Below are 21,504 nucleotides of genomic sequence, written 5' to 3'. Positions count from 1 at the left end.
TAAAGAGAGAGAGAGAATTTTAATATATATATATTTTTTTTTAGTTTTCGGCGGACACAACATCTTCCTTTGTATGTGGTGCTGAGGATCGAACGCGGGCCACACGCATGCCAGGCGAGCGCGCCACCGCTTGAGCCACATCCCCAGCCAGATTAGAATTTTTTTTAATATAGAACAGTTTTAGGTTTACCAAAAAAATGAGTAGAAAGTATGTGAGTCCCATACACCCCTACAGCCCCCATTATTTCCTTCCCGTCTACCCCAAGAGTCTCCAATTATTTCCTGTCTTATTAATGTCTTACCATAGTGTAGCAGGTTTGCTACGAATGATGGGCCAACATCAGGACATTGTTATTACCTAGAGTCTACAGTTTACCTCAGGGTTCACTCTTCATGTAGTGTACAGTCTGTGGGGTCTGACAAATGTAAAATGACATGTGTTCACCATGATAGTGTCCTTCAGGATTGATCCACTGCCCTAAAAATAAAAAGCCCCAGTGCTCTCCCCCTTCATCCCTTCCTCCCTTCCTCTAAGTTGCTGGTAAACACTGATCTTTTTATTATTTCTGTAGTTTTGCCTTTCCAGAATATCGTAGTGGAATCATATAAGACTTTTCAAACTGGCTTCTTTTACTTACACATTTAAAATTCTTCCATGAAACAAACAAAAACAAACAAACAAACAAAAACCCAAATAAATAAATAATCTTTCCATGTTTTTTCATGGCTCAACAGCTCATTCCTTTTTATCATTGCATAACATTCCATTGTCTGGATGTACCAGTTTGTTTATCTATTCACCTACTGAAGGGCATCTTGGCAGTTTTCATGTTTTGGCAGTTTTATAACTAGAGGTGCCAAAAACATTTGTGAGCAGGTCTTTCTGTGGGCATAGGTTTTCACCTTGGTAGGGTAAATACCAAGGAATGCAATTACTCCTTGTATGGCAAGAGTATGTTTAGCTTTCTAAGAAGCTCCCAAGCCACCACGCTCAGCCTCTTCTACAGTAGGGTAGACTCCCCTCACTCTGCACCAAGGTCATGTGTGTTGGGGTCTCCCTTTTTGTCTCCCTGGGAAGTGGAAAGTAGAAAGAACATGGGCTTCCCTGGGATGAAAACCTGATTTGGAGTCTCCCCTCTCCCGTCTGCTTCCTACTTTACCGCAGTATCACTCTCCTGAGCTGTAGACCCGGGTGGTGTCCGCTCCCCAGGAGCTGCTCATGAGGTGTGAATGGGAGTGAGATATGACATCCATGTGGCTTGGCAAGTGAGTGTTCCTCCTCCCTGGGTCCATTGCTTCAGGCCTCTTGCTGTTCTTTCTGCCCTTCCATCTCTCAGAGGTGTTCCTGGCAGGACTTGGGGTGAGTCAGTGTGTGGGTGAGGGGTGTGTGTGCACTGGCATTCCCGTGTTCCTGGCCCTGGGCCTCTTGAGTGAGCTGTTCTTTTCTGAGAGCTAAGAGTAATTCTTTGGCTGGGACTAGCCAGAGGAGATGATGTGAACCAGAGGAAGTGTGGGCCTGGATAAATGGCAGTCCCTCCCAGATCCAGCCTCACCCCTCTGGGCCTCAGAGTTTCAGAGGGGCATGGGACAGCATGGGTCTCTGAGCAGAGGGGAAGGTGCTGGCGGGAGGGGCATGGCATGGCAACCAGTGCCCTGCTTGAGTGCACCCAAGGACCTTCCCCCACTCAGGATGTGGTTCTCTTCCATGGGAAACGTTTGGGAGTTTCTTAGCTGTGTGGCTTGGCAGCCTGGGCTGGCATGTCAGAGCAGGAGTCTGTGGGGAGGCTCTGTGAGGTGCCTGGCACTGGGGGGAGCCAGGTGCGTTGAGCCTGTGACCAAAGCTCTGCCCATCCCCCCATTCTCATAGATGGTATAAGCTGCATTCCAAGACGGGCAAGAAGGAGAAGGAACGCGGAGAGATCCAAGTCACCATCCAGTTCACTCGCAACAACTTGAGTGCCAGCATGTTTGACCTGTCCATGAAGGACAAGCCACGGTCCCCCTTCAGCAAGCTCAAGGACAAGATGAAGGGCAAGAAGAAGTTTGATCTGGAATCTTCTTCTGCCATCCTCCCAAGCAGTGCCCTCGAGGATCCAGAGCTGGGCAGCCTGGGCAAGATGGGCAAAGCTAAAGGCTTTTTCCTCCGAAACAAGCTGCGCAAGTCATCCCTGACCCAGTCCAATACCTCACTGGGCTCAGACAGCACCTTGTCCTCGGCCAGCGGGAGCCTGGCCTACCAGGGCCCTGGTGCCGAGCTTCTCACCCGCTCTCCCAGCCGCAGCAGCTGGCTGTCCACTGAGGGTGAGGGAGCTGGGGCCACATGCCCTGGGGAAGGGAGGGGGAGGGCAGGCTCTCCCCCTGGTAAGGAAGACCTGGGGCTGGGAAATGGGGCTCCCTTCCCTGTGCTAACTACAGTTATGTCTCCTTTTCAGGCAGGGATTCCACACAGTCTCCCAAGCTGCTCTCTCACAAGAGGACCTACAGCGATGAGGCTAGCCAGATGCGTGTGGCTCCTCCCCGGGCCCTTCTCGACCTCCAGGGCCACCTTGATGCTGCCTCCCGCTCTTCCCTCTGTGTCAATGGGAGCCACATCTACAACGAGGAGCCCCAGGCCCCCTTGCGGCACCGCAGTTCCATCTCAGGCCCATTCCCACCCTCCAGCTCCCTCCCTGGTGTCTCTTCCCGGCCCTCTGAGGAGGTGCCTCGGTCCTCGGAGGACTCCTGGGGCAGAAGCAGCCGTGGCACCAGCAGCTCGGAGGTGGCGCCTGGACAAGAGGACTTGGGCACTCAAGCCAAAGTATTGGCCACTGGGGCTAGCCATTCTGGAGACGTGGAAGGGGTCCGGCATCCAGAAGGAAAGCCGGTCCAGGTTGCCACACCGATGGTGGCCTCCTCTGAGGCTGTGGTAGAGAAGGAGGGAGCTCGAAAGGAAGAGCGGAAGCCCCGGATGGGCCTCTTCCACCACCACCAGGGGCTGAGTCGGAGCGAGCTGGGACGCCGCAGCTCTGTGGGGGAAAAGGGAGGTCCTGCCCTGGGGGCCTCCCCCCACCACTCATCCAGTGGGGAGGAAAAGACCAAGAGTAGCTGGTTTGGCCTGAGAGAAGCCAAGGAACCAACTCATAAACCCAGGTACGTCCTTAGCAAGACTAGCTTTGCTCCTTGGGGAGGATGCTGAGGTGTTTGCTGCCTGGGACCTGGGGCAGGACCAGGGAGCAAACGTGACCCTCGGGCAGGCTGCTGGCTTCGCATGGTTAAGTGGGGGTACCCTGTTTCCTTAAGCTAAGGCTCGTTCTGTGCACGTGGACACAGGTAAGTTGCAAGATCACAGTGTCCTGAGGGTCCTGTCAGTGGAGGTTGTCCTTTGTCCCTGCTGCCTGAGTTAGCATGCCCATTTCCTGAGGGAGGGACAGATAGGAGAAAATCAAGAAGGGGTTATCTTTAATAGATTCTTGGCTTCCTTACCTCTCCACCTCTTGCCCGTTAATCTCAAGGTGAGAAAGCCTTAGCAAGTAGTGAGGTGGGAACAGGGGACACCTCACCTTTGCTGAAGCTAGATGACTTCACTTCAGCTGCCCTGCTGGCTCTGGGACCTCTTCCTGCTAAGGAATAGGGGTCAAACAATTGTTGCTTTTCCTTCTCCTTACTCCCAGTTGTTTCCTAGCCTGGCAAGAGGCCATGGTAGCTTTCCTGAAATATATAGTCCCCCAGCCCCCGCCTCCTGGGCTCAGGCCCTTTCTAGTGTCTGGTGGTCTTGAAGTATAGCACTGTTGGAAGTGCTGATCACAGTTACTGATCACAGTTACTGTCTTTTGAATGTGACAAGTTCCACAGCTTGGTCCCCAGGCAGAACCCTGACCTCTACCCTGGCCCCTTTGTGGCCCCCTTGCCTTGAGCCAGGGGAGGCTGCTGCATTGTTTGGCAGGTCCAGGGAGGAGCTTCAGATGTAGGTCACAGAAGCCTGTGTTCCCCTTTCCAAGGGCCTGGACCTGCCTGGATGGCAGCATAAGTAGCAGCCCTAGCCAGTGTGGAAGGCCGGTTGTTTCAGTCCCTCAGCAAGCCTGCCCTCCCCTCTGGATGGATGTAGGGACACGTGGGAATACTGGGCCAGTGGTGAAGGGTCAAGAGATAGAGGAGAGGGAGGACCCTGCACCTGTTCTTCAACAGAGAGGCGAGGAATCCTATAGTCCTGCTTTTTCTCTTTCCTTTGGAAATTGAGTCTGCTGAGAGGAGGAGGGGGTGAGGTACAGGGCCTTCCTGGGTTGGGGCCAGGCCAGATGGTGGTCCTCTTTAGAGGTTCATATGCAAGGGGTGTTGGGGCTGGATTAGTCTCAGGGTGATGCTGCCCTTTGCCTCCCCTGCTTAGTACAGCTGGTCCTGTACCTTCTTCCCAGCCCCTACCCACCAATGCCTAGGAGATTGCTGGCCATCTGTAGCCTAGGGGACTCTTGGGAAGAATTGGGTAGGTCTTTGCCAGGTTGCCAGACTGAGCCTGGTGGTCCTATAACAACCAGAGGTACCAGAGGTGGTGGGCAGGGCATTTGCTGGGAGGAGCTGGGGGCATGGGGCAGAAGGGCACAAACTTTAGGATCAGTGCTATTGTCTGTAGAGGATCTGGATCTTTTTCAGGGCACGTTGGATACTCTTGTATCTCTGTGAGATTGTTTGTAGGTGAGAACTCAGGCTTTGGGCTCAGACTCTTGCAGACTGACTGAGAATGATATTGGGCGGTTGTTATCTTCTGGGCTCCCTCCAGTCTCCATTTTCCTTTTGTGTCCCCATGTCTTTTAATGGCCTTTCAGAGTCTGGAGAATTTGGGTCGCTAATGGATGTAAGGAAGCTGAGGTTCTGCTCACAGTTGAATCATGAGCCTTGTTCCCAGTAGGCTGGAGGGTTCCCAGGGATCCCTGTCTTCCCTGGATCATTAGCAGGTAGCAGCTACAGGGTAGGCCCTGGTGGTACATCTAGGTAGGGTGGGAGGAACTATTCTGGTTAAGTGCCTGGCCTGGAGCAGCACCCTGCCTCATATGCCTTACAGGGAAGGGAAACCTGGCCTGTAAGAAATGGTTTTTGTCTCTGACTTGGAATGGTTGCTTAGGGCTTCTGAGGAGACAGTGAGAGGTGGGACAGCTCACAGCAGCCACAGGCTGTAGGCTAGACTCAGAACTGTAGTAGCTGAATGCAGCTGCAGGATCTCCAGCTGGAACATGAGGAGCCTGTCTGTAGGCCTAGGGTTTGGGGTGCTTCTGCCCTTGGGGCTATTGTAGATTTCTGGGTGTTCCTCTCTAGCCAGGGCAATGGCGCCCTCTAGTGCTTCCATGTGGCATCAGTGCCCTATGGAGCGGCCTGAAGCTGAATGTCCACTTGCACTGTTGTTGCCAAACACAGGTTGATAGAGAAGGAATGGAGGCCGGAGGAGCAGAGAAGGTCCTTCTGACGTGACCCTAGTCTGCTGGTCTGGGGCTGTTACTCTGGGCCCCTGCTTGTGTGGAGGAGGGACAGTGAGAGGTAGTTGAGACTGACTCCCATCTGGGTCGTAGAATTTATCAGTGTTCTCTGACCCTGCTGTAAGTCATTTGTGCTGAGCAATTTAGTGTGTGCTTGAGGGCAGGCAGCAGCCACTCATGTTAACCTGTCAATGCCAGAGTAGATTGTTTTTCTGCCTGTTCCTTGTTTTCCTCATCCGCCCCCCATCCCCAATCAGGCTAACCCTAGAACTTTGAGCACTGGAAGGAATCAAATGCAAATACACCCCCCAAAAAAAAAGTGGGGACATAAGTTTGGTACAACAGAGGGGCAGTTGAGTCATTACAGTGGCCTTTGGCATCTCTGCCTTTCCTCAGCCCTTCCCCAGATGTGGGGGACAGCAGGTCCCTGTGGGCCTGGGATGTGCTATGATTGCTGGAGGGGCACGATATTTCTGGCTGTGTCCTGGGTGGTGTAAATTAAAACTGTGATATGTGCCCAGTTAAGAGTTGGTCAGGCCTTCTGTCCAGTTTGTGTCTGGTTTCTTGGCATAGTTACTATATTGAAAGTATTTTCATTTGGAAGAAATGATGGAGTCTTCCTAGTTATAACTTACAAGGGTCCTGTCTATCACCTTATTGTGACAGGTGATGGGAGAGTGTGTGCCTAGCTTTCTGGTAAGGTTTCCTGGACACTGGGGCACATCTCAGGAGGACGCCAGGAGGCTATGCCTGAGGAGGGATGGCAGGAAGTGCACACTGGCTGGGGCTGGGTGTGCCTTGAAGGCTGGCTTTGGCCCCTGTGGGACTGCTTGGTGGAAGGCCTATGCAGATCCATTTTTGCCGTGTTGGGAATAATGCATGGGACAAGGACACAGAACTCATCTCAGCCTAAGGAAGAGTGGCTACTAGTGAAAGCTGCCCCCTAGCTACAGAGGTGGTGGGAAGTTTGGTGTTTAAGTCAGTGGCAGGTCACGAGGGTGGGGTTCAGTGGTAGAATGCTTGCCGCCTGAAGTTCTGGGTTCTAGCCCCAGTACTGCAAAATAAATAAATAAATAAAGTGCCTTCTATTTACCTAAGTGAATAGGTGATTTACATTAAGTCGCAGGTTCCAGCCCATCATCCCAAGTTCCTGTGTGTCCTAACATTTTATCCCCCAGATTAAAGGGGCAGAGTTATTTGGTCTTCTGATTTCTCGCCCCAACATTTGGGTCTAAATGAGAAGATAAGTCAGCATAATTTTGTCCCCACTTCTTAGGGGTGGCTAGTACAGTGGGTTCCAGGACTTAGAAAAATTTTCTCTGGTCTCAGACCCCAGCCTACAGAGTTGGACCACACAAGGGAATGTGCTTCTGACCTGTGCCAGGAGTACTGGCAGGGAGAGGATGTTTTGAAGTGAGACCCTTCAGAACGTGCCCTTGGTGTTGATAGGGAGAGGACAGATGAAGGGGAGAGTGTTCTGGAGACCAGGATGTACAGAATGCTCTCAGGCACCCCTGCTCTGGGAAGCCTGCTGTGCCTGGCGCCTTGTACCCAGAGCCCCGTTCTCTGGGGAGAGCCCTTAGTGGATTCCATACCAACGAGTTCATGTTCGTCTCTGGAGAGCCATGGTGGGGAGGGAGGCTGCTGAGCCTGGCTTGGCCTTCCTGGTGCTCCTCCTCTTGTAGTGGTGACTGCCACCAGGCTCCTGTGAAACTTCCTGGGTGAGTGGGAGGCCAGGCTGAGGCTGCAGGGTTAATGAGGCCCTCATTCCCAGGTCACTTAGGCCACTCATCACAAAGGAACTGGGAGAGAGGTGTCCCAGACCTGGCTGTGACCCGCCCTCCCTACTCCTGTCTCTGGGATCCACCTTTGCCTCTGGTTGACTGAACTCCTTCCCATTGCCTGCTTGATTCTGTGTGCAGGCCTGCCCTGTCTGGACCCTGGCAAGCTCCAGACAGCTCAGCCTCTTTCCACTGATGCCCTGTTCCCCCAGCCTGCATTTCTCATGGACCATCTGGTGAGGCCTGGCTTCTGCTGCCTCAGGGTTTACCACCCACATTTCTTGTAGAAGAAACTGAATGGAGAAGATGGGTGTGGAGTTTTCCCTCTGATGTTTCCACCTAGGCAGGCAGAGGTCTAGGAGTGGGCCTTGGGAGCTTGGAGAGGGGGCCAGATGCCAGCCACGAGGAGTGAGACTGTTAGAGCAGTGGTGAGGCCACCAGGTGTAGGTCTGACTGTGGGCTTAGCTGTAACTTCTGTTAGACTCCAGGAAACCCTAGTGTTTGTTCTGCTTTCCTCCTCCAGTTTTTCTGGCCTCCAGTCTGTGTCTTGGGGCAGCAAAAGCTCTAAGTTTAGAGTATGCCCAGGCATCTCTGGAATGGGCTTTGTTCATAGGTATGGCTGAAGTGCTGGAAGACCCTGTGGTGGTCTCCTGTGTTTGGGGGGACTGTAGGTTCACTGTTAAGGAACGGGTTTCCTGAGAGGACCTACCCTGTCCCTGCTTTGTCATGCCCCTGCCCTCAGGGTGGCCAGAGATCTGTGTGGGGACCCTGGAGATTTATACAGAGTTGCTGTGGCCATTATTTCCCTATTGTTCATCTCCCAGGGCTGATCCACAAGGGAGGTGAGGTGAGGGGGCACCATGGGCAGGCACTAGGCTGTGTGGATACCCAACAGCAGGTGTCCTCGGCAGGAGCCTGTCTTCCCTGGTGGGTTAGGTTGCCCCTCACAAAAATGAGATGGGCCGTCCTCTTTGATGATCACCTTGTCATGCTGGATGACAGTCCATCCTTACCTGCTTCTGCAGGGAATCAATGCAGCCCAGTTTGTTTCAGGAGCCCAAATTCCAGGTGTCCTGCTTGGTTCTCTTAGTGCCGGCCCTGTCCAGCCAAATACCCAGGCCTGGCCTTATTCTGTTCTCTCTCCCCTCCAAGCTGGCTGGTGTCTTTGTTCTCAGTCCTTAAAGAGATGCCAGGTACTTTCAGTTGTTTTTGAAGTATAAATTTGACAAAGAGTTAAGTGTAAATTTGATAAAGACTCTTCAGCATGGGACAGAGGAGGGAACACTTGGTTTAGGTTTGGATCCTGCTGTAAGATGGGGGTCGGTATGAGGATTAAGTTAGTTGTGCCCAGCACCCTTCTCCTTGGATGGTGCCTAATAAAGTCATATGTTGGATCTTCCTTCTGGCCCCTGGCCCAAGTAGTGCCGTGGCACCTGGTCTTGAGGCAGGGGTGGGGGCGTGGTACTCGGCAGGGCCTTTTCCAGTCTCAGCATTAACCAGGAGGCTCATGGTTTTGTCTCCCTCCACAGCCTGGACGTGTCTCCTCAGGTAGAACCTGACCCAGCTGCTCCTCACCACTTCCCCTGCTCCCCCTGGGCTCCGGCCCCCCCCACTCCTGCTCCCACCGCTGCTCCCATGCTAAGCACTAACCTTTTTGCAGCCGCCTCCCCTGCTGCTGCCACCGCCACCATCACCCCCGAAGCCACCCCATCTGGATTCTTGGGTGTCACCAACCCGTTCCTCACCTCCTTGCAGAGCAACCCCTTCTTCGAGGAGCTCATAGCCGACATAGCACTAAACTCTCCTTCACCTGCTCCCTCTCTCCCCAGTGCCTCGAGGGCCAGCCCCGCCCCCCTGGCCTCCCTTGGGAAAGCCCTGCCTGAGTGGGACGACACCTTCAACATCTTTGCTGCTGGCAGGCTGCATCCGGAGGCCAGGAGCGAGATCCTGGCCCCTGAAGGAGTGGGGCTGGAGGCGGCTGGGCTGCAGGCCCCAGGCCCCAGGGCCTTGACAGTGAAGGCAGCTGAGCCCCAGGGAGACCCTGGGGGAGGAAGAGGTGGGAGCAGCATGTGGCTGGAGCCTGGGGCTCCTCTGGATTCTGAACTGGACCAGCAGAACACAAGTGCATCTGACCCAGGGCCCCTTGGGTCAGCTGGGCCTGGCCTGCCCTCTGCATCAGCCCAGCCGCAACTGAGAGCCTCGACCTCAGCACCAGACAGGGAGCCGCCGGACCCAGAAGTGGGAGCTGGACAGAGTCCAGCAGACAGTGGGACATCTCTTTTCAGCTCTCCAGAAGTGATCAGTGTGTGGGAGAGGCTACCAGGTTCAGGTGACACTCCTGAGGGCCAGGATGAGGAGGCCCCCAGAGGTGAAAATCAGCTTTTCCATGAGCTCAATACAGATGATTCCTGGCCTTGGGATGTGGTCACCATTTCTCCTGCAACTGAGATGGCCTCAACTGTCCTGCAAGGAGAGTCTGATGTGCTGTCTCCTCCCCGGGTGCAAGCAGAGTCACCAGAAACTGTGATCCTCAAGGGAAGCAAGGGGCCTCCCCCCCTGGAGCCAGAGCCAGAGCCGGAGCCAGAGCCTAAACCCCAGCAGGAGCAGGAGGAGGGGCTGAGGCCCAGCACACCGCCTCCCAAGCCACCCCGCCTCTTCACACCCTCAAATTCTCAAGTGGAGGAGGAGGAGGACGAGGAGGAACAAGAGAAGGCTGCAGGGGGATTGAGTAGCTGGGGAGCAGGGGCAGGAGGAGAAAACTCTACCCTAGATGCACTCACTGTTGGTCCATTAGAGACCAAGGGGGAGGGCAGGAAGCCTGACTCAGAGGAGTCTGACAGCCGGTCATCTGGGACCCTGCTAGGTGAGCCAGGTCTGGAGGAGCTAGTAGAGGATGCCAGCCCCTCTAGGTCTGGGGCCTGCCCATCTGTGCCCATCAGGTGCCCTGAGGGTCATGTCCCCATTCCCTGTAATTCATTAAGCTTGGCACTGCCCAGTCAGCAGATTGCAGGGACTCTAGACAGGGGAGAAGGCTCTGAGGCCCAGAGTCTGGGGCCAGTCGGAGAGAGGCTTGGGCCTTTGTCAGTCACCCCCCAGCAGGCTGATCTGTGGGCCTCAGAGGATGCCTTGAGACCCTTCTTGTCTCAGGAGAGCCGAGATCCCCCTAGCCTCCCATCTACATCCCCACCAGGGTCCAGGGAATCCTCTGTCCACTCTGGTCCTGAAGAGCTGCCCACGCCCCCAGAACCTGCCTTTCCTCCGCCCCCTCTCCCGCCCTGGGCCAGTCACCGCCATGTGGGTCCAGGCCTTCTGTGCTCTCCCTTGCCTGGAGCCTGGCCCCTGACCTCTACCTCCCCACCCCCCGGGGAGTCAGCCTCACCCCCCCGCCCCTTTGAGCCCTCCCTCCCTGGAGGCTCCCCTGCCCCTGAAGGGGAAGACCACGCTGCAGCCACCCCAGCCTCCCCGCTTGTGCTTCTGCCCTTGGAGACACGACCAGCTGAGGAGCTACAGCCCCGTGCCAGGTGAGCATCCACCTCCCATCAGGAGGAATGGGAATGGGGCCCAGTATAGCAGTGGGTGAGGTGTTCACATCCCAGCCTCCTCCTTGCTTAAGGGCAGGAGAGGGTTTGCTCTACCCTAGGCAGGATGGTGGAGGCTGTGAAGTCTTGAGCTTTCTCTGGTACCAGCCCTGAAGCTGCCTCCATCATGGGGCCTTGGACAATCAGGGTGGCCCCATAAGCCGGGAGTTTGGGGGATAACACTGACAAGGAGGAGGGAGTAGGGAACAAAGTTGGGGAGAGCAGTACGTGCTGGCAGGAGGGGGGTGAGAGCCTTGCATGCAAGGCAGGGGGACTGCGGACAGGAGTGGAGCTTGTTAAACATGGAGGTCCACCCAGTTCTTCTGACAGGCGGTGGGGGAGCAGGCTGGCAGTGAAGCTGCGGACTGTTTTATGTCCAGGTGAGGTGAGGACTTGGGCCAGAGAACCAGAGGAGGGTCAAAGGTCAGAGAGGAAGTGGGAGAAACCCTCAGAGGAGAGAGAGGAAAGCTAAAATGCTTCTCACATGTGGTAAAAGAAGGCTTTCTGCCTCTGCAGCGCATTAGCCACTTGTCTGTCTTTGGTTTCCTGCCTTTCAGAGGTACCAGCCTCTAGGGCCAGTAGGACTGCTGAGTGGACCAAGGAGGCCTGTGTGATTCTGGTCACTGGGCCTTGGTTTGGGGTTGCAGGTGTAGGGTGTCGGGGGCACAGGTCTAGAGGCTCAGGATTGGGATATGGTAAGTGTGGCTCAGCTGGCTGCAGAGTCCAGGGGACCAGGAGCATTCTAAGGAGTGGTGAGCAGAGGGGCTGCTGCTCCTGATGAGCACGTGGGCCCTGGGGAACGGTCAGGCCTTCATCCCTCATTAGCTCACACATTAGTCACTTGAGTTCCCTGAGCATCTGCTCTATGTCAGACCCAAGGAATTCCCAGTCCAGTGGGGAAGACAGGTCCCAGAATGAAAGGCCTTGGGGGCAACTGCTGGCACTGAGAAGTGGGTGGGAGGGAGTCTGGATGCCTCATCTTTCTCCTCCAGCTGTGGGTAGTGCTGTGCCACCTGTGATAGGGGGAGCAGGCGAGGGAGCTGGTGGTTGCAGCTTCTTCGCTTCCTGATCACAGCATTGTCAGCTGGTCCCCAGCCTCCAGCACGACCTTTAATTACACATGCCATTTTTTGAAAGTTTTGTCTTTTCAGAGTTGGCTTCATGTCTGTGCTTTGCATGGTGAAGCAGAGCTAACCCCATTTCTCAGATAAGAGCTGCAGGGACCAAGGTCCTTCAGATGTGGGGCAGTTGGACTGGAGCCCAGGCTTCCTGCTGCCAACTCACTTAGGGTATTTTTTGCTGTACTGGTCATCCATTCCTGCACCACCATAGATGGCCCCCTTAGAAGTGTTGTCATACCCATTTCTAGTGTGGATTCCTAGGTGGCAGTTAAGCGCCTGGTTTTTTCCCTACTCTGCCCTGCTGCTGGGCACATGGCCACTCTTCCAATACTGTGTGACTGAATCTGCAGCACTACCCCAAGTAACAGAGCTGCTTCTCTGGGTCTTTGGGCCATTTTGCTTCCAACTTCTGAATGGCCTAAAGCCTCTGTAGGGGGAGCATAAATTTGTAAGAGGTCCCCCAAGGACAGGTTGGCTGATTTGAGAGCCTGATGCTTATAGCTTATATAAGTGTTATAAGTGCAGGGGAGCCCAGAAGAGGCTCATCTTAGCCTGGGGAATCAGAAAGCCTTCTTGGAGGAGGTGGCTTTGCACTGCTTTGAAACAGGAGTAGGAATAGGCCAGTGGGAGGAAATGGCAATACTTCAGATACAGGACTAGCTTTTATGAGGTCCTTAACAGATAGCACTCTTTCTCTTTCTTGCTGGGGAATGGTGGGCCATGAGGAAAGGGCAGGCCCCAGGTTTTGTTAGATTGTGTTCTCACTTTGATGGGAGCCATTGAAGGGTGGAAAGGTGAAATCGTTATCCTGCAGCAGAGTGGGAGGTGGTTGGAAGTAGGCAAGATTTGCTTGGCAGAGCTGTTAGCTGTGGCTGGAGGAAATGTGTAGCTAGCCCTGGCTTGAAGAGGAGAAGATGGCTTGAGAGAAGGTAGGAAGGTGGCAGGGCTTGATTGATGAAGGCTGAGGCTGAAGGGGACAAGTCAGAAGGACACCCAGGTTTTTGACTGGGCCCTGGGAGGCTCTCTGCTGGGGGAGCTCAGAGGAAAAGGCAGGTGGGAGGAGAGCATGTGGCACCAGAGGTGGATCATGAGGGAGCGACTGAGCCAGCCTGCAAGTGTTTGCACTGGTCTAGAGCCTGAAAGTGAGGTCTGGGCTGGAGCTGGAGACTTGGGTGGGAGGCTGGGTCAGGGGGAACATGAAGGGGAGAGACACCAGGGGCAGACCAGCAGTTGAGCCTGAGATAAGGCCCTCAGGTGGAGGTATTGGGGCAAGAGGAGGGAGAGCAGCCCAAAGGAAGGAGTAGTACAGGTGTGGACTTGGACTCCAGAGGGAGATGCCAGGCCCACTGCCACAGCAGGTTCTCCTGTGCTGGGCTGAGGTCCTGTTCTCATGGGTTGAGGAGTCAACAAAAGGTAAGAAATTAGATACACAGTGTGGCATCCGTGCTCTGGAGCGGTTTGGGTTTGAGGAAAGTGGTGATGACTGAGGGTGAGCGAGCAAGTACAGGTTGAGGGGGACTCATAAGCCTGACTGGGTGCACAAGTGATTATGGCAAGGCCAAGAACTTCAGTTTGCCCAGGTCTTTCCTGGTTTTAGCTCTGAAATCTCATGTTCTGGGAATCCCCACAATCCTGGGGAAGCTGGGAAGGTTGGCTACCTCCCTAGAGAAAGTATAGAAGAGGAGGAAGGGAGAATGGCTGGAGGCTGGTGTCCCTGGCAAATTCCCAGTACAATGCAGAAATTTGTAGAGTGGCCTCTGCCAAAGAACCAGGTCATTAGGTCAAAGGGGGAATGAAATGTGGAGAGGGCATGTGGTGGGATGCAGATTGAGGCATGCAGGGTGCTGCTGCCCAAGAGACCTCAGCTGTGCAGCAGACCTTGGGCTCTACAGAGAAGGTGGCCCCACCTTCCCAGTGCCACCCTTCTCCCCTCATAACCCATTTTCTGTCTGTCTTTGCAGTCCCCACCCCGTGAAGCCCCTCAGTGCTGTCCCTGCAGAGGGCATTTCTGATAGGAAGCAGTCCCGCTCTAGTCTGAGCACAGCTCTGAGCAGTGGGCTGGAGAAGCTCAAAACAGTCACATCTGGTGGTATTCAGCCTGTGGCTCCGGCACCCCAGCTTGGCCAGATGGTGGACACCAAGAGATTGAAGGTGAGACCCAGGGTGCCAGGGGCAATCTGACAGAACATGGTGCTGTGGAGGGGCCTGTAGCATTGGGAGGGTGGAAGAGTGAGCAGGCCAGGTCCCCATGCCGCAGTCCTGAAGTTGGTTAGCCCGTCTCTGGCATCTGAAACAGTTAGCTCTGGGGCCTGTGATGGGGTACTGGGGTGTAGGTGGGCAGTAGGCCAGGGGCTGCTCTGCTCATTCTCATTCCATCTGGCTTCAGGACTCTGCTGTGCTGGACCAGTCGGCCAAGTACTACCATCTGACCCACGACGAACTCATTGGCCTGCTCCTGCAGCGGGAGCGGGAGCTGAGCCAGCGGGATGAGCATGTGCAGGAGCTGGAGAGCTACATTGACCGGCTGCTGGTGCGGATCATGGAGACATCACCCACACTGCTGCAGATCCCCCCTGGGCCCCCCAAGTAGCCTCCCTTGTCCCCATCCCTAGAGGGTTGGTGAGGACCTGCTACCCAGACAGGGGCTGTGACCACCTGTCCGTCCACCCTCCCTCCTGCTGAGCACATTCTCATCTGGGACGGGGTGCAGTCTGTCTTCCTGGCAACTCCATGCTCCCTCTCCCTCCTGCCTCTACTGGGGCTGCTGGAAGTGAGCCCTTGGACTCCTGTTAGAGCCTCAGGTTCCTTTACTACCATGCATCTCTGGGAGCGCTCAGTCTTTCCCACCTGCCTGTTTTCATAACCCTTAGCTTTGGGGGCTCCAAGAAATTGGAATAGGGAAATTAGCCCCCAAGATGGAACAGGGAGAGCTGCAGTTTGATGTGGTATCTGGGACCAGACTGCTGTAGCACAGACTTTATTATCCTCCAAGGATGTCAGCCATTCCTTCCCATGGCCAATCCCTCATCTTCTTCATTTCCTAGTATTGCTGGGACTGGGACAGGACCAATTTGCCTGTTTGTAGGTTGTAGGCAGCCAGTGTGCCTATTCTTCTGCCCCGTGCCCATCCCCGAGAGCAGGGAGCCCATGTGGCCTGGTCTGTTCTGCTGCGTCCTGAGTCTGTTTCTGTTTGGAGCTGCTTGCATCAGGGGTGCAGTATAGATGGAGGTGGTGCTGTGTGCTCTCCAGGCTGCTCCCTGCCCTTCTCTGGAACTTTCCACTGAGTGTCATGGGTGACTGTGGAGGTAGGGTTGGGTCAGGGGAGAGCTCCTTGCTTTTCAGGTTCTCACCCACCTCTGATGTGTGGACCTGTCCAGGTCTGAGCTTTGGGCTGCTTTTGTTTTGGGGATGAAGCCTCCACATCTGTTCTTATTGTCTGTCCAGATGCCAAAACTCTGTGCTGCTGCAGGGTTTGAACTTTTGGAAACAAATTAAAACGTGCCTTTTGCGGGTGGGGTCAAGAGCCTCTGGATGTAGACCTTTCCTTCCTGGTGGCATCCTCCTCCTGTTGAGCACTTGGGGGTGGCTCTGGGAAGGGGAAGAGGGGTTGGAGGTAGCCTTGCTCTGTGCTCTTCCCTTCCCAGAGTTAATCTCAGCTAAGAGCCTGGCCAAGTGCTGCTGCCTCCTCAGCCTTCCTGCCATCTTGCCCATTTCCCTCCTAGGCAGATCCTAGGATAAAAACTTCTGATGGGAGCAGGCCTGAGGCTGCTCTGCTCACTCTCATTCTGTCAGGCCTCAACCAAGCAGCAGTTGGCTGCTCTGGAAGTGGGAGGGCACACTATGCCTTAGGAGACACCTGTACATAGAGAAAAAAGCCTTTGTTGCCCTCCCACCTATCCACTAAGCTTCTGTCCTGGCCTGTCCCTTCATCCCCAGCACCTTGCCTGGCTTGGGTGCAGTGCACTTTGAAATGAAGTATCTGCCCTTTGGCTCAGCCCCTGGTTTGCTTATGGAAAGCATAGTAGGCTATCCCCATGACATCTGCAGGGACCCTTTGGTGGCTTGGGCATCCTGCATTAGCAAAGGGTGGGAGGTGAGAAGATGCCAAAGGAGGGTACTTTTGGCCCATTGAAGAGGCAAGAGCCCTTCTGGGGCTCCCTTCTTCATGAGAGCCTGTGGGCTCACTCAGAAGGCCTCATAGGAGATGGGCTCTGTGGGTGATGTCAGTCTTCTGCCAGGATGCACAGGAGCCCCATACATGGGGGAAAGCCCCTGCAGAGTTGACATCTTTAATGTCCACTCAGCATAGCTGAGAAAAGTATCCATAGGTGTCCAGATTTTCAGTTATGTTTTTTGGAGTGATTGGGGGTAGAGGTGTCCCTCGAGTAAGGAGATCACTCCCCTACTAGGTATTCCTCTCGGCTCTAGGTGATCCCAGCTCCAGTCCTGATCTTTCACCATCCTTGATGTTGGGCCTCTCATGTGCTCAGGGCAGGGGTGTCTTTAGAAGAAGGTTTGAATTGAAACCCAGGATTCTTGTTTGATGTTTCTGTTCTGGCCACAAGATGGAGAAGAGCTGCCGTGGGGTGGTCAGGAAGCAGGTACCATTCTGCTTAGCTGTTTGTCTTCCTAGTTGTAACTCCTCTGTTTATAAAGAGCTTGTTCTTCATGTTTCAAGCACTTTATGAAGAATAAAATTTCACATACTGCAGGTGGTCTGTCTTGTTCCTGTTTTGGAATGAGTGTGGGAAGGAGACTGCCTGTGGAAGAAGGCAGCCTTGAATTGAAGTGGGTGGGGTTCACCGATGATATCACAGGGCAGTAGTACAGTGTTGCCCAATGGCTGGGACTCAATCTTTCACCAACTCACAGGATCTCTATTAATTAGACATCTATTATGGCCGTGTTTATTGGTACAGTGAGGAAATACAGATGGCAAGACTTGAATTCTGTTCTCAAGCTACTTTGTCAAGTCTAGTAGGGGGAGATAAATTACAAATCCAAAACACAATTGTTCCTTATAGTTAGCTAGATTCTCTTTTCAGCTAAAGGAAAATTCTGTTTCTTATTGCTCAGCCATTAGTGCTACAACCTGTGCAGGGTTCAGAAAGATTTGGGCGGACATGAGCCAACCCTGCACTTTACCCTGAGACTAAGAAGACCCAAAGTGAGGTTTCCCAGAGTCAAGTCCAAAATAATTTCACTGTCTTCGGTGAAACAGGCAGCCCCTTATACCCCCAGTCTGGTTCACTGACCAGATTCAACAAGGAGTCTTAAGCTGCTCTATGTAGAAGTGTTTACTATCCTTGCTGGGGTTGCTCCTTATCTAAAGTCCTTGGAGCTGGTACTTGCAAGGCTACTTAACCCTATTTTCAGCGGGCTCCCCCCACCTCCCTCCCACACCCCGACAGTTCTCTTCCTCCCAAGAAGTAAGGCCCAGGAGGGATCTTTCTTGGTTGGTCAAAGAAGGTGGAGGGCATTAAGGATTGGGTGGCAAAAGCTCTGGGAACCGAGTGTTAGTATGACTGGAGAGCACAGGGTGGGAGGTAGGGTGGTGATACAAGCAACTGTAGGAAAATTCAGCATTGCAAGTCCTTGCAGAAAGCCCTCCCAGTTAACCCCCACTTCACCTGGAGTCCTTGCCCATCTAGTCCTGGGTCAGACCCATTGGTGGAGGGCCCTTGTTCTGGGCTGCTGCTTCAGGCACGACTTCTGTGACATCAACCCAAACTTCTGTGGGCTGGTTACTAGCGAGGGGCCGCCCGGTGTTCCCCTACCGGAACCTCAGGGCCATGCTTACATACCTTTCCCGTACTACCGACCCCTGCAACACCGAGACGGAGGCTGCGTGGATGCAACTCTCCGCAGTCTGAGGTTGTCAAGATTCTGAGAAGAGAAAAACTACACTTCCCACAACCCCTTGCGCGCCCTGCTTGCTGCGGTTGCTCATGGCCAATCGGGAGAGGCAGCTGTGGCGGGGGCCGAGGAGGGACATTTTAAAAGGGCCGGGGATTGCGGGCGTCAGTGGCCATGGCGGATACAGCGACTACAGCATCAGCGGCGGCAGCTAGTGCCGCTAATGCTTCGACCGATGCACCGCCTTTCCAACTGGGTAAACCCCGCTTCCAGCAGGTGAGGACCGGAGCTGTGATCTGCATGTCGGCGGGTGGCATAGGAAGGGCTGGCAAACTCCCCTCCAAAGTCCCCTTTAGCCCAAGGGTCTCCGACCCGCGGCCACCGGAGCCTGCAGTTAGTGCCGCGGGGACCTCGGCCACAACCACCCTTTTCCCATTGGTCAATGGGCCGGGCGAGGACTCCCAGTTTGACTTCCTATTGGCGGTTGTTTCTGTCACTCCTCTCCTGCCCGCGCCCTCCAGTCCTTCTCGCCCGAGGCGCTCTTTGATTGGCTACTGACGACCGAGGCCCGGACTCCCGGGCGCCCGGGTCCGGTCTGCTTTTGCAGGGTCGCTCCGGCTTGTGCAGCCGCCCACTCCCGGTGCAAAGTTCGGGCCCGGCCCTGGGTGAGAAGTTGGCGTGGCCAGGATGCCTTCTAACTTTTCCCCCGACTAGGACTGACTTTCCTTCCGAGCTGCAGGCTGAGCCGCCGTGCAGCTCCCGCACCTCGCGATCATACTTCCATTCCTCTACCCGCAAGTGGGGTCCGCGCTGCACCGCAGGGTGGGACCACGTGCCGAGTTCTGCGGCTCCCCGGCCTCTCCCATCCCCCAGCCGGGAATTCCCTGACGCAGCGAGTCGGCTGGCCGGTGCCCCGCAGAGATGGAGCTGGGACAAACCTGGAGAGCCAGGGGTGCGGAGGAAACGCTGTGTCATCCCCTGGGGCCGCAGTCCCTAGGAGGGTGCGTGGACCCGGGAACCAGCCCCAGCCTTTCCCTCGCTGATTCCTCCGGTACCCCGGCCCAGGCACCACGGGGCGTTTGGCTCTGTCCAGATCCACTCGGACTCTTCTGGGCACGATGATTGTGTTTCTTTTCTTTCTGGACCCCCGCCTGGGCGCCGCTAACTTGGTACTCGGGTACCATGACAGGGATGGAACCTGCAGTCTCGACGTGTTGTCTGGGCCCGGGAGACCGGAGCCTAGGAGGGGCAATTCCCACTCCGCAGACCCTGGGGCCCTGCTGTCTCCAGCGCTGAAGAAGCGCACTTTATTAGGAAAAGGGCGAAGAGACTCAGCTAAAGCGAACCGGGGATTGCGATGGGTGGGGTGGGTGGCAGAGGAGCCAGAAAGAACTTTGCAGGAAGAAAGGCTATGGTACAAAGGTCGGTGCAGTGGCTTGCTTGCTTGCTTTTCTTTCTTTCTTTTTTTTCTTTTTTTGGCTGCAGTTGTGGGAGGGGGACTGGATCCAGCCTTGAGGTTTAATGATAATTAAGGAACTGCTCTCCTTATCCTTTTGAAAAAATGTCCCCGGGGGTTTTAAATGGGACTAGATTGTTTTTAAAAATAGATCATCTCAGCATGTAGGTATCTGAGAAGATACTGTCATCTTTCTGCTAGTGTAAGATGCCACCTATGGCGAAACTGGGGGTGGGGTTCTCCTGCCTCACCTGGGGTGACCCTTCATTCCTTTCTACATCTCCCATTCTGCTCATCCTTCAGTCAAGCTTAGGCCAATCTCAGGCTGTGGTGTTTTTCCCCCCTGGTCTGATAAAGTCAGGTAGCTGATTCCTTCCTGGAAGCCTCTTTGGCCACCCACAAAGACTTTTCCACCACCACAACCTTTCCCTGAAGTCTTTTCTGTTCTCTACACCGTGGTCATTTGGTCTCAAACCTCATATAGGTCTTTTGAGAAAATATTACCCTGTGGTGTTATGTAGGTAGGTAGGCTTTTAATTAGGTGTTGAGTAAAAACTTCTCCCCTTGTTCCTGTTATCTGTGTGTGGCCCTTGGAATATCCAGTCACCCAATAGATATTTATGGGGTACCTCTTAGTGGCTTAATGACTAGGCCCTTTGCTGTGGAGCCATAGATGCACGTTGGAGGCTATTGGTTCCTACTGCTGTTGCTGGTCCCTCTTTTGGGCAGTAAAGTGTGTGTTGCATTTGCTCTTGAAGCTGTCCAGCATAGTGGCCTGCATAAAGAACAGTGCCTGAGCACATGTGATTCATCCATGTTAAGGATCTTCTCTTTCCTCCAAACCTGCTCCTCCCACACTCTTCCCTGGCTCTCTGTAAGCAGCTCAGCTTGCCACCCAAGTGCTAGTCATAAACCTGGGATTTGCCTGTGTACTTCCCTCTCACTCTATAAGTACTATGAGAGGCCATGATCTCACCTCTGCAACAACTTTCAGATTTGCTCATCTCCATGGCTAGAGTCCAAAACCAGCCCCCCTCATCTATTTCCTGGACCATTGTGGAAGCCTTCAGACAGGTTTCTCTGCTTCCACTCTGGCCCTCTTCCCATCCCTCTCTCTTCTGTGTGGCAGAGTCCCAGCAATGCAGGTCTGATCAAATGATACCCCCTCCCCCACACATGTACATTTAAACACCCTGAAGTGGCTTCCCTTGCTTCTAAGATAAAGATCTCATCTCTGAAGGGGCCCAAAGTTCTGCATAGTCTATCTATCCCTGTTGTCTTCTGTCTTGAGTCCTACCACCCACCCACCTTTGTAACAACCTTCCCACTACACTTACTGCTTTTTAGCTTTTAAATCTATTATGGCCTTTCTACTTCCCCCTCTCCAGGCCATCTGCTGGAATATCACCTCCCCACATCCTCAAATCTCACACCACTCCTCATTCTTAATGAATTAGTGAAGCATCACTTCCTTGGGGAAGCCTCCAAGATGAGTTGACTGTGCCCTGCTACTGCAAAGCAACTGTCTAGTGGATACATTGACTTGGGGATGACTAGTTCATTACTGTCTGTCTCCTCTTTTGACCTTAGATTCCATGGAATCAGGGACTGTGTCTGCCTTGACTCCCTATTGACTCAGCTATGTCTGGCACTTCAAAGATGCTCAGTAAAGACTTGTGAATAAATGAATGTGCCGCAAATACTTGAGTGGGTTTTGTGGACCTGAATTTGACATACTAGGTTGTGTCTGGAGCAGTGGTCATTGTCCCTTAGGAATCTTGTTAAATTGCAATCAAATGAGAGAATGTTTGATAGTTCAGAGACCCCAGAGTTGGTGGTCTCTAAGGGGGTGAATCTAGACAAAATTGTCTGCCTTGGATGTCCTGGGTTCATGAGCTCCTTTAGGGTCTAGTCATCTTTATCTGCCCTCAATATTTAGCATACAGTTGGTGTCCAATGTATACTCCTATTGCCTTGTGCTATTCTGACAGAAGCCTGCTTTGAGTAGCTCATAATCTAGCGTCCATTTCCAGAGCCAATGCTGGGAACACCACTCTGTTCTTCAGCTAGTTTCACTACTTTCTGTAGAAATTGGAACCAAAGTATTGCTTTCTGGAGTCACCTCAGAACTTCTCTTCTCCCCACCCCTAAGAGTCTCCTTGTGCTGGAGTGCAGGGGAGGAAGAACACCATGCAGGATCAGGGGGTGGAAAAAGGGTGATAAATGGACTTTGGAATGTGGCTGTTTTTCTCTCCATAAGATGGTGAT

At 53.9% G+C, this 21,504-nt stretch overlaps 2 protein-coding genes across 7 annotated transcripts in view; both read left to right on the top strand.

Annotated features, from left to right (window-relative positions):
* The window catches only part of Rab11fip5 (RAB11 family interacting protein 5), a 36,070-nt gene extending 19,435 nt beyond the window's left edge, over positions 1-16,635 (top strand). Inside the window, exons 2-6 of one of the 3 annotated variants that reach the window (XM_071601712.1) lie at positions 1,868-2,301; positions 2,433-3,129; positions 9,055-10,746; positions 13,886-14,075; positions 14,311-16,635. In XM_071601712.1, the coding sequence (XP_071457813.1) occupies positions 1,868-2,301; positions 2,433-3,129; positions 9,055-10,746; positions 13,886-14,075; positions 14,311-14,514 (3,217 nt within the window). In that variant the 3' untranslated portion in view covers positions 14,515-16,635. Of the gene's footprint in view, positions 1-1,867; positions 2,302-2,432; positions 3,130-8,754; positions 10,747-13,885; positions 14,076-14,310 lie in introns of all 3 variants that reach the window. The other 2 variants (XM_027934439.3, XM_071601713.1) reach the window with 2 other exon arrangements.
* Positions 16,636-17,944: 1,309 nt separating this feature from the next.
* Positions 17,945-21,504, top strand: part of Sfxn5 (sideroflexin 5) — a 112,356-nt gene continuing 108,796 nt past the window's right edge. For all 4 annotated transcript variants that reach the window (XM_071601710.1, XM_027934496.2, XM_071601711.1 and 1 more), the window contains exon 1: positions 17,945-18,056. In XM_071601710.1, the coding sequence (XP_071457811.1) occupies positions 17,955-18,056 (102 nt within the window). In that variant the 5' untranslated portion in view covers positions 17,945-17,954. The remainder of the gene's footprint in view (positions 18,057-21,504) is intronic.

Source organism: Marmota flaviventris, chromosome 14, assembly GCF_047511675.1.
Source record: "Marmota flaviventris isolate mMarFla1 chromosome 14, mMarFla1.hap1, whole genome shotgun sequence".
Taxonomy (NCBI): Eukaryota; Metazoa; Chordata; class Mammalia; order Rodentia; family Sciuridae; genus Marmota; species Marmota flaviventris.
Note: the sequence above shows the minus strand (reverse complement) of the source record. Positions and strands in the feature narration are given on the sequence as shown.